Below are 12941 nucleotides of genomic sequence, written 5' to 3' on the forward strand. Positions count from 1 at the left end.
TCAATCTAGTGAACTTATGGGAAAAGTGAGTTGGTTGTGTTGGAAACATTTGATAAAGCTCTAATCGGAAATATGCAGTTTCAAAGACATAAAGCAGCCCCAAAATTCAGTGATGCCTCCTTGGAGATATTACTCCAAGGAGTCAGGGCTTGGGAAATCCCCTTCCCTGCTGATGGAAGGAAGAGGCCAACTGCCCAGACTAAAAACGCAGAGCTGGAGATTGCTAAAGAAGGCAGCAGCAGAAGTGTTGTCGGCAGGACTTGGATACACTGTCGAAAACGCTTTAACAAAGTCATGAGGTCAGAAAAAGTAAGTAGAATGCCAAATTGCCAAACATCCTTATGTGCGTGTCATCCCAACCCCCACACTCTGCCTTCCCACGCCTACTCCTGCACATCACTCCTCACACCAACCTACCTTGCAGGTGCACCCATCCCTCTACATGCTGCCTCATGTCTATGAGATGAGCCTCTCCCTCATAGTCATCTCAACAGATGTAGCCCATCCATCCCTTCCACTCATTCCATGTCGCTCACTCAAAGGTCTCTTGTTTCCCTCCTTGCAGGAGAAGAGAGCACAGAATACCCGGGAGAGGCAGCAAACCAGTGGTGGCCCTCCAGTCATGACACCACTCACTTCATCATCAGAGGAGGCCCTCGCTGGGTCTGAGCCACATTGCGGAGCTGCTGGTGGTGGGAGATGGAGAGCAGGGGAACTCTCAGCTACCTGGTGACAGAATTAAATATCCTACAGCTACATGGCATACGATGTCAGCAGCCAGTGAAATATGATCATGTACATAATAGTAACTTAAAACATTCTTATTATAGTTCTAAGTCATGTCTTTACTCTCCCACAGGCCCATCAAGAATTCCTCCCACTGTCCAGCCAGAGGAAGAAGACGACTCCTCAGAGGAGACCCATGCAGACCAAGCACCAGCGCAGATACATACACGTCAGGAAGTAGTGTTGTCACCTGGGGTTTCACACATCACATGTGAGCAAGAGCAGATAGTGGAGACAGGGCCAGCAGTGGAGAGTCCTCGTCGGAGGGCGCAGAACTCTCCAAGCAGTGCTCAGTTGGATAAAGATGCTGAACCTCAAAGGCCGTCGACAAAGTGGCTGATTCTGGAGGAGTAACACAAAATGTGGGTGGTTCTGACAGCTTTTCCAGCTGCGATGTGCTCACTTGTAGGGAGAATGGAGACAACCATCTCCAGCATGATGCCGCAGGCCATGGCAATGATGTGTTCATCCATGGAAAGGGTGGCCTTTGCATGGAGCATCAAACACAACATTCAAATGAGTGCATGTTTGCTGTGTGCAACAGCTTACAGAATGCAGCCATATCTACTATTGATAGAAACCTAGAGTTGGCCCTTAACCACCCCACTGATGTGCAGCAAAGTGCTCTCCAGCTCCATGCTAGCAGGGATGTGTGGGTGGGCCACAAGAGGGATGATGGTGAGAGAGGACATGGAAGTGGGATCTCTGCTCAAAGTGCTCCCACTTCTTCCCCATTGCCGCCCTCCAACCACCCCCCTCCGCCCCACCTCCCCATCCCTCAGTCAGAGCTCCGCATGCTGCCTCGTGTCCTGATGGCCGAGTCTGCTCCTACACAGATGTAGGAGGAGCAGTCTTTGGCAGGCCCCTCACAGGCTCCAAAACCTAGAGGACGTCTGGCAAAAGTATCTAAACAATCAGAACAGGGAAGTAAGCAGCCTATCTCTACCTCTGCTGAAACCACAGGGGTTGCACGGTGTAGGAGTTGTAGAAAGAAAAAGATTAAACAATTGTAGATAAACAAGGGTTTGCACATGGGTGTGTTATAAAATGTAAGATGGTTAAGTTTCTGTTTACTTTTTGAGCCACATAAAATTATTTCTTTGTACCACTTTCCCATCTTGTCATTTTTGCCTGCTGCCTGGCAAGTGGCCTCGTCAGTTGGAGTGAATGGTAAGCCATTACTTAACCCTGAGCAATGGATGTGAGTTGCAGGAATGTTTTGATAATTTTAGGACTGCTTTGTGGTGGTGGGGGAGGGGGGGGGGGGCGCGGGGGAGAGGTGCGGAGGTGGTTTTTCAGTATTTGGGTGCCATATAGATGCAGTGGTGCAACCTATCTAAATTGGGCCATTATGAGGCCATCCCGGGCCTCTTGGGCAGCAATGTGCGCTGCTGCTGATGCCATGTCCACTTCAGGTTCCTCCTCCTTCTTGTGTTCTTCCTGTTCCTCCTCCTTCTCCACCTCCTTCTCCAAAGAGGCTCTGCACTCTGTGCCTTTCTCCTCCTGCAGCTCCAATCTTGTGCTATGTTGTGCAGAGCGCAGCATTCCAAAATCATTCTGGAGACCTTAGCTGGTGCATACTGAGGGGCTCCTCCAGGCTTTTGAAAAGCATCTTCAGCATCGTGATTGCTTGCTCTATTACACATCGCGTCATCATTTGGCTTTGATTGTAGCACTCATCAGCCTTATTGCTTGCCCTTCCCAAGTGTGTCATCGGCCACGTCTTCAGTGGATACCTCTTGATTCCAAGCAGCCAGCTGGTAAGTCTGGTTGGGGGTGCAAAGAGCTGAGGGAGAGCGCAGGATGAATGCATCATGGCAGCTCCCTGGGAATCTGGCACACACATGCATGATGATATTTTTGTGATTGCAGATGAGCTGCACATAGATGGAATGGAAGCCCTTACAGTTACAAACACTCCTGGGTGATCTGAGGGTGCCTTGATGGCCACATGTGTGCAGTCGATGATGCCAGGAAATTGATCCTCTGCCTACATACCCTGTGTTGGAGATTATCACCTCCTGTGAGGTGCACCCGTGCTCATCCCCTCTCTCCTGTGGAGCATGATCCTGCAGGAAGCCAGCCAGAGCCGCAAAGCCGAGCGCCAGCTCAGTCTGACTGGCTTTATCAAACATCACCTGGGTGATGCATTTGTAGATGGCCAACTGCGAGATCCTGCAAATGTCTCCTGCAAATCCCTGGAAGGAGCTTGAGGCAAAGAAGTTAAAGGTAATGGTGACTTTGATAGCCACTGGTAACGTATGTCCACCAGGTCCACTTGGCAACAATTCTTCCAGTAAGCTACAAATATCTGCCACGACCTGACGCGATACCCTGAGCCTCTTGAGGCACTGGTATTCAGACATGTCTAGGAAGGAAGCTGATCCTCTGCCTGTACACCCTGGGCTAGACTTTCCAGTTTGCTGTCTATCGCCCAAAAAATGGGCGATATTCCAGCGATGTTCGATGTCCCAGCCTTACTGATCCACTGGCTCATCGCCCATTTTTGGACGCCGATTTTCCACTCGGCGATAGGCCAGCGATGTGAAATGGATGATGCAAAAGGTCAGCGATGTGACATGAGCCCAACGAACGGCCAGCGATGTGGAAGGCAAAAGCTTCCCTAGCAACAGCCTTCTGCGCATGCGATTTTTATTTTTCTGGTTGACAACAAAGCGTTCATTTATGAGCTGCTCATGCAACAGTTTTGCAGCCGCGTAACTCCCACGGGATTTTTCCAGTCTTGCGGGTGGGCATGGGGGCATGGGTTCATCACCAGGTTGAATGTCCTCCCCGAGGTGCTCATCGGCCTCCTCCTGCTGCTCCTCATCATCTACCTCTTCTACCTCCAATCTTTCTTGAGGTGGACCTGCAGCCCCATCTGGCGTTTGTTGTCCTCTCCTTATAGCTAGGTTATGTAACATGCAACACACCAAAATAAACTCAGCGGCCTGGTCAGGATGGTACTGTAGGCTGCCTCGAGTGGTCCAGGCATCTGAAGCGCTGCTTTAGGACTCCAATTGTCTTTTCGATGATGTTGTGTGTAACAATGTGGCTTTTGTTGTAATGCTTCTCGGCCTCAGTAACGGGATTATGTAGGGGGTCATGAGCCAGCTGGGAAGGCCATATCCTTTATCCCTCAGCATCCAACCATGACCTTGTGGCTGATTGACAAACAGGTCAGAGACAGTACTCTCACGCAGGATGTGTGCATCATGGATGCTGCCTGGAAAATTAGTATTAACTGCCATGATAATTTGGTTGTGGTCGACAACGAGCTGCACATTCAGCGAGTGAAATCCCTTTTGGTTACGAAACACCTCCGCATCCTGTAAAGGTGATTTCAGGGCGATGTGCATGCAGTCTATTGCTCCCTGCACCTTGGGGAAGTTTGCTATTCTCAAGAACCCCAAAGCCCTTCCGGTTTGTGCCTCCCTGGTCATAGGGAAGTATATAAAGTCCACACTGCGAGCATAAAGGGCTTGAGTCACCTGTCGAATGTGTGGCATGCTGAGAGATATCACAGATGTCGCCAGCTGAAGTCTGAAAGGAGCCTGATGCTTAGAAGGATAGTGCCGTAGTAACCTTTACCTCAACGGACAGTGCAGTCCTAATGGTGCTAGCAGACTACAGATCCCCCTTGATGAGCTGACAAATCTCATCGATGACCTCCTTTCGGAAGCACGAACTTTGAAGGCACGCATTCAGACATGTCAAGGTAAGATTGCTTTTCCTTGTAAGTTCTTCGGTTGTAAGGTCTCCTTCTATGTCCACATGTTAGTCTGCGGCCTCTAAAATTGACCCCTTCACTAAACCCTTCACTTAACTCAAGCTCAGATGCCAGCAGTTCTGCACTTAGAAGTAATGGCAGAGAAGATGCAGCCCCCATCACTTTAATCACTATTACTTTCACGGTTTATATAAATGCCCTTTCTACTACTAAACTAACCTATGAAAATATAATTATAATAATAAATAAGTTTAAATTTGAGTGGATATATCTGTAAAATACATTTAATAACTCACAAATTACTAAGCAGTCTTGTTTAAGCAGCCTTCCTCCGATATTCAAAATGACGACAAAATGGCATCCGTAGTGCCCAGTTCTGTGAGGAAAGCCCGGGAAAAGCAATTATTCCACAGTGATGCTCTCGGCAAGCTATCAGTCCGGCGACGTGCTGGCAATGTGCCGAAAGTTAGACTGGGCGATGTGCAGGCGATCACCTCAGCGATGTGAGCCGAAAGTGAGGAGGATAATTTTTCGGCAATGTTCCAGCCCGAATTTTCGCTTTTTTGTCACAATGGGTGATAAAAGGTTGTTTTGGGCAATGTATGGGTGATATATGGATGATGTGAAGTGGAAAGTCTAGCCTCCTGTGAGATGCACCCCTGTGCTCATCCGCTCCCTCCTGTGGAGCAGGTCGGTGAGGATAAAGCTGCTGCTGCTCCTGCTGGTGTTGCTGGAACTCATTTTGCTCCTCATTTGAGATCCAAGGTAAAACAGCATAAGCGGCATCCATGCTGATCTCATATATGACAGAGGTAAAGTGGAGATCAGAGGCACAATGCTCCAATGTAGTGAGAGTGACTTCTAAAGTTGTAGACATCGCCTGAAAACTCCTGAAAGCAAACTCACAGCACAAGTGGTGTCAGCAAGCGCCTTTCCAAAGAAGCAGGCATGAGGTGTATTTATGTGATTAGCTCCCACAATGGCTGCTCTGCTCTCGCCTTGCTTTCACTGGCAAGGTTCAGCAAGCCCAGGATCCTGGGGGACAGCCAGTAAAAGCTACAACATTAGGTAAAAATGGCTGTTAATAGCCTCTTAACAATTGGCTGTTGTTAACAGTGCAAGAATCCTCCTCAATCATCTTCTCCCTGTGGCTGAAGAGCTCCTCCCAGAGTCGCAATGCGGATTCCATCACTAAAGGATACAACGGACATGATCTTCACCGCACGACAACTACAAGAGAATGCAGGGAACAGCACCAACCCTTGTACATGGCCTTCTTTGATCTCACAAAGGCCTTTGACACTGTCAACTGTGAGGGATTATGGAGTGTCGTCCTCTGTTTCGGCTGCCCTCAAAAGTTTGTCACCACCCTTCATCTGCTTCACGATGACATGCAAGCCGTGATCCTGACCAATGGATCCACCACAGGCCCAATCCATGTCCGGACCGGGGTCAAACAAGGCTGCGTCATCGTACCAATGCTCTTTTTGATCTCACCTTTAGCAAGCTCCCCGCTGGAGTGGAGCTAAATTATAGAACAGATGGAAATCTGTTCAACCTCCGTCGCCTACAGGCCAGATCCAAGGTCATCCCATCCTCTGTCATTGAACTACAGTATGCAGACGATGCTTGCATCTGCGCACACTCGGAGGCCGAACTCCAAGCCATCGTCAACACCTTCACCGAGGCAAACGAGAGCATGGGTCTTACGCTAAACATCTGTAAGACAAAGGTCCTCTACCAACCTGACCCCGCCACACAGCACCGCCCCTCGATTATCAAAATCCATGACGAGGCCTTGGGCAACGTGAACCATTGTCCATACCTCAGGAGCCTACTGTCAGTAAGAGCAGACATTGACGACAAGGTTCAACAGTGCCTTCAGTGCGCCAGCGCAGCCTTCGGTCACCTGAAGAAGAATGTTTGAAGACCAGGACCTCAAATCCGGCACCAAGTTTATCGTATACAGGGCAGTAGTGATACCCGCCCTCCTATATGGCTCAGAAACGTGGATTATATACAGCAGACACCTCAAAATGCTGGAGAAGTACCAGCTGCGCTGCCTCCACAAGATCCTGCCAATCCATTGGCAGGACAGACGCACCAACGTCAGTGTTCTCGCTCAGGCCAACATCCCCAGCATCGAAGCATTGACCATGCTTGATCAGCTCCGTTGGGCGGGCCACATCGTCCGCATGCCCGACATGAGACTCCCAAAGCAAGTGCTCTACTCGGAGCTTCGACATGGCAAGCGAGCCCCAGGTGGGCAGAGGAAATGCTTCAAGGACACCCTCAAAGCCTCCTTGATAAAATGCAACATCCCCACTGGCACCTGGGAATCCTTGGCCTACGCCCGCCCAAAGTGGAGGAAGAGCATCCAGGAGGGCACGGAGCATCTAGAGTCCCATCGCCGAGAACAAGCAAAAACCAAGCGTTGACAGAGGAAGGAGCATGCATCAATCCAGGCTCCCTACCCACCCTTTCTTTCAACCACTGTCTGCCCCACCTGTGACAGAGTCTGTAGGTCCCACATTGGACTCTTCAGTCACCTGAGAACTCACTTTTAGAGTGGAAGCAAGTCATCCTCGACTCCGAGAGACTGCCTATGATGATGATGAACAATCTATAAATTGCTTTAATTAGGTCACCCGCCTCTCACGAGGGGGTCTCTCGCGCGCTCACTAGGTGGTAGCCGACAGGTTGAAGCCGGCTTTGCGATGCGTTGTCAATTTCAGCGCGTTTAACTACCCACTCGCTCCCAAACTGGTACAAACTAAAAATTTAGCCCATTGTTTCGAGCTGTGCAAAGGCTGTATAGGGGCAGATAGCAAAATAGATTAGGAGACAGAAAGTGGAGTCTGTGGGCAAGTGATGGAGAGGTGCAGCACATGAATCTGTTGTATGGACAGTGATGAGGAGGTGCGAGGAGGGTTACTTCATTTGGCATTCCAACCACGTTCCTCAGAGAAAACTTTTTGTACAGTACCCATGGGAACTGTGAATAGATGAAGACAGTAGACCTTAAGAAAATAGCTGAGACATTGTAGCTAACCCAAGTATGCATGTCACAAAGCCTTCACTATCAGCCTGTTACACATTTACTGCTGTCCCATTTTGTAGGCAAGCACAGCAAGCTCTCACAAACACCAATGAGGTAAATGGTTACTTGGGATGTTTTTTATGTGGTGTTGATTGAGGGATAAATGTTGGCCAAGACACCAGAACTCCCTTGCTCTTCTTCAAATCGTGACATGGGAGCTTTTACAGACAGACACAGCCTTGGTTTAACATCTCATCTGAAAGACAACATCCCCAAAAATGCAGCACTCCCTCAGTACTGCACTAAAATATCAGCCAAGATAATGTGCTCAAGTTCCTGGAGTGGTGTTTGAACTTATGACTTTCTGACTCATCAACTCATAGGTAATAGTGCTACCTTACATTTGTTTATACATTAAACATGCCTATATTCTAGCAGGGCATATATTTAAGCTGCAACTTACAATTGAAAGTTTTGGCACACTAACATCTTTCAAGGTGCTTCACACATCAAATCATTGTAATACAGCCTTGCTGCGTGATAAGAATGAACTTAAATTTATATATAACCTTTCATAACCTCAGGACATCCCTAAGTGCTTACTTTTCTCTGTTCAACGTGTATTCTCTGTTGTAAGTAGGAAAATGTGGCAACCAATTTGCACACATCAAGGTCCCATTAACAGTATGCGATAAATGGCCAGATAATCATTTTTGGTAATAATGGTTGAGGGATAAATGTTGGCCGGAACACTTGAGCTCCCCAGCTCTTCTTTGAATAGTGCCATAGGATCTTTTACGTTCACCTGAGGGGGCAGATCAGCCGTCAGATTAACGTCTCACCTGAAAGACGGCACCTTCGCCGGTGAAGCACTCCCTTAATAATGTGTAATGGTTTCTGCCAATGCAGCCTGGAAGCCAGAAAGAGCAACATGCCAGTAGTACCTTTGGCCCTGCAGCACTTCACTGCACTTTACACCTCTCCAGTGAAAAAGAAGGGCGGTAAGAGAAGGGATAACCAGCCGTGGATAACCAAGGAAATAAAGGAGAGTATCAAATCAAAGACCAATGTGCATAAGGTGGCCAAGGTTAGTGGGAAAATTTTAAACAACAGCAAAGAATGACTATAAAAGCAATAAAGAAAGGGAAGATAGATTACGAAGGTAAACTTGCACAAAACATAAAAACAGATAGTAAAAGCTTTTACAGATATATAAAACGGAAAAGAGTGACTAAGTAAATGTTGGTCCCTTAGAAGATGAGAAGGGGGATTTAATAATGGGAAATGTGGAAATGCCTGTTCGGTCTTCACAGTGGAAGACACAAAAACCATGGCAAAAATTGCTGGCCACAGGAATGTGGGAAGGGAGGACCTTGAGACAATCACTATCACTAGGGGGGTAGTGCTGGACAGGCTAATGGGACTCAAGGTAGACAAGTCCCCTGGTCCTGATGAAATGCATCCCAGGGTATTAAAAGAGATGGCAGAAGTTATAGCAGATGCATTCGTTATAATCTACCAAAATTCTCTGGACTCTGGGGAGGTACCAGCGGATTGGAAAGCAGCTAATGTAATGCCTCTGTTTAAAAAAAGGGGGCAGACAAAAGGCAGGTAACTATAGGCCGGTTAGTTTAACATCTGTAGTGGGGAAAATGCTTGAAACTATCATTAAGGAAGAAATAGCGGGACATCTAGATAGGAATAGTGCAATCAAGCAGACGCAGCATGGATTCATGAAGGGGAAATCATGTTTAACTCATTTACTGGAATTCTTTGAGGATATAACGAGCATGGTGGATAGAGGTGTACCGATGGATGTGGTGCATTTAGATTTTCAAAAGGCATTCGATAAGGTGCCACACAAAAGGTTACTGCAAAAGATAGAGGTACGCGGAGTCAGAGGAAATGTATTAGCATGGATAGAGAATTGGCTGGCGAACAGAAAGCAGAGAGTCGGGATAAATGGGTCCTTTTCGGGTTGGAAATCGGTGGTTAGTGGTGTGCCGCAAGGATCAGTGCTGGGACCACAACTGTTTACAATATACATAGATGACCTGGAAGAGGGGACAGAGTGTAGTGTAACAAAATTTGCAGATGACACTAAGATTAGTGGGAAAGCGGGTTGTGTAGAGGACACAGAGAGGCTGCAAAGAGATTTGGATAGGTTAAGCGAATGGGCTAAGGTTTGGCAGATGGAATACAATGTCAGAAAGTGTGAGGTCATCCACCTTGGGGAAAAAAAACAGTAAAAGGGAATATTATTTGAATGGGGAGAAATTACAACATGCTGAGGTGCAGAGGGACCTGGGGGTCCTTGTGCATGAATCCCAAAAAGTTAGTTTGCAGGTGCAGCAGGTAATCAGGAAGGCTAATGGAATGTTGGCCTTCATTGCGAGAGGGATGGAGTACAAAAGCAGGGAGGTCCTGCTGCAACTGTATAGGGTATTGGTAAGGCCGCACCTGGAGTACTGCGTGCAGTTTTGGTCACCTTACTTAAGGAAGGATATATTGGCTTTGGAGGGGGTACAGAGACGATTCACTTGGCTGATTCCGGAGATGAGGGGGTTACCTTATGATGATAGATTGAGTAAACTAGGTCTTTACTCGTTGGAGTTCAGAACGATGAGGGGTGATCTTATAGAAACATTTAAAATCATGAAAGAGATAGACAAGATAGAGGCAGAGAGGTTGTTTCCACTGGTAGGGGAGACTAGAACTAGAGGGCACAGCCTCAAAATACGGGGGAGCCAATTTAAAACCGAGTTGAGAAGAATTTCTTCTCCCAGAGGGGTTGTGAATCGTGGAATTCTTTGCCCAAGGAAGCAGTTGAGGCTAGCTCATTGAATGTATTCAAGTCACAGATAGATTTTTAACCAATAAGGGAATTGAGGGTACGGGGAGAGGGCGGGTAAGTGGAGCTGAGTCCACGGCCAGATCAGCCATGATCTTATTGAATGGCAGAGCAGGCTCGAGGGGCTAGATGGCCTACTCCTGTTCCTAATTCTTATGTTTATGTTCACTGATGTTTACAAGCAGTAACACAGCTGTTGCACTTAGTCAGCTGGAAGAGGTAGTGTACAGATGGGGAGCAGCAAGTAGGCTAGCCAGAAGAGGATTAGGAGACAAATGGCCAGATGGTCACATGCTGCCTTTTATGATACATCCCCCCCGCTCACCCCATCCTTTTGGAAATGAGATAGTGCCGTGAAATTGGATCGCCACTAGATCACTGCATCACCTTGAGTTAGTGAATCTCTTTCTCGGTCATTGATTCCGTTTGATTACTTGGTTAGGTCAACTCTTCCAAACCACTTTCTATGATTTCTAAAGATGCCATTAAGCTCATCACTAGAATGGCATACCAGCTCCAGTTTCGATCTTCCATGGGTAGCCATGTTATAATGGTTGTTCACATTAGTATGGGGAGTGGTATAACCACCAAGCTCTGCAGACATGTGCTCAATGCCTTGGTACACATTCTTGATACACGACTTTTGTATGCACAACTGCAGTGCAAGTAATATACATTGTCCCATTAAACTAGTCAACTGTACTCCTACAGCCAACAAGTTTGCAGCCAACAAATCCTACGAGATTACCGCTCAGACGAGACTACCTTTTGTATGCACCATATTTTGTCTGGCGTATTTCCAGGGTCTCTGTAGCCACTTTCAGCAAAGAATGTAGGCTAACAGCAAATGTGTCAACTACACTCATTAGGATAAATGACTCAATATTTGGGGCACCAATGGCATTATGGATCCCAAACAAGTGAATCTTGTTCACCATTGGTTCAAACACTTGTCATCACATCAGGCACACCTGCAGTTCAATTTATCTGCACTCCTCTATCATCAGTAGGAATTAAAATGGAGCTTTAAGCAGGAGAGCCTAGCTCCTCCTCACAAAGGAAAGTTTAGGCCTCTCCTACACCGGGCTCGTCCCCCCATACACCCCCACCTCCCCATCATGAGGCCTTCCTGAAAACCCCTCTATGCAACTTACCCCAATGCCAGGGACCATTCCTTTGGTCCCCAGCTGTGGTCTGCGGTCACCCGACATTCTGCTTCCAGCAAGCAACTGAGAGCGGGTATGCAGATGAGGGCCCGGAGTTAAAATCGCACAGGCCTCACACTGCCGAGATCAGGACGGTTTGCCGCCTGCCTTGGCTCCTGCCTTCCCAATTCCCACCCCGAGTTAAAATTTGGGCTTTACATTTGCATGCTCTCATGTCAATTTCCGCACCACCCCCCCACCCCCCAACATAAATTATTATGTCTACATTTATTATAGAGACTGCCTATGTGAACTTGTCACGCTAAAGTAACACTCTTTCGTGGAAGCACTGCAGCAGCATCACCACTGGCAGGAAGCTCTAATTACAGCATGTCAACATTGCACAGGCAATTACCATTAAATATGTGGACACAGGAATTTATTACATATAAAATCATAATATGGTGGTGGAAGCAGATTCAATAGTAGCCTTCAAAAGGAAATTGGATAAATACTTGAAGGAGAAAAAATTGCAGGGTATGGGGAAGAGAGGGGGAGTGGGACGAACTGGATTGCTCTTTGAAAGAGCTGGCACAGATTCAATGGGCTGAATGGCCTTCTTCTGCGCTGTGCTATTCTATGATTCTATGATAATACTCAAAAAAATCAAGACAAAACATATGACTTTAAACAAGGGACTGAATTATGACTGCATGTCCTGGTCCAATTATCTCGCACCCTCTTACCCCTACTTCACCTGAAGGTTATATATGGTATTTACTAGCAATAAATAAATGTAAATAACCAAAACTTCTTCTTTATCATTATTAAGTAATAGTCATTATCGAGTCATTACGGCACAGAAGGAGGCCATTCGGCCCATCGAGTCCGTGCCAAACTCAAGTTCTCAAGTACGTTAGCAAATCTGCTCTTAGCATGTAGCCACTTAGTGAGAACGTACTTTTTCCTGCTGCTCTGCAGCGAGTTTATGAAACTCCTTCTTCCACCTCCTGGCATCCAGCTCTGCCGATTTCTTTTCTTTAATCTCCTCCTTCGTAACCTCTTGAAGCCGGAGGTTCTCATTTCTCACTGCAGCAATTTCATGCTTTAGGTTTTGTGTGTCTATGTGCTCTCTTTCAGATTGCACACGAAGGTTTTCAACCTCATCGACCAGTTTGCTATAGTTTTTGATAATTTGTTCTCTCTCTACATTTCTTACTTCTTCTTGGATATTATACTCATCCTTGAAAGAAGAAAAGGAAATTATTTTTCGTTCATACAGTTTTTTTTGAAACATCTATTTATTAAGAGATGCTTTGAGACTCTAAACCTTTAAGGTTGAAAGATTGTATACCACGGGTTCCTATGATAGAGATATCTGACAGAAGC

General features: G+C 46.9%; 1 protein-coding gene across 1 annotated transcript in view; it reads right to left on the minus strand.

Moving 5' to 3' along the window:
- LOC139263812 (cancer-associated gene 1 protein homolog) overlaps nt 1-12941 on the minus strand; it is a 242780-nt gene that overhangs the window by 149288 nt on the left and 80551 nt on the right. The window contains exon 8 of the mRNA XM_070879900.1: nt 12514-12795. Within this exon, the coding sequence (XP_070736001.1) occupies nt 12514-12795 (282 nt within the window). The remainder of the gene's footprint in view (nt 1-12513; nt 12796-12941) is intronic.

The sequence above is a fragment of the Pristiophorus japonicus genome, chromosome 1 (genome assembly GCF_044704955.1).
Source record: "Pristiophorus japonicus isolate sPriJap1 chromosome 1, sPriJap1.hap1, whole genome shotgun sequence".
NCBI classification, from domain to species: Eukaryota; Metazoa; Chordata; class Chondrichthyes; family Pristiophoridae; genus Pristiophorus; species Pristiophorus japonicus.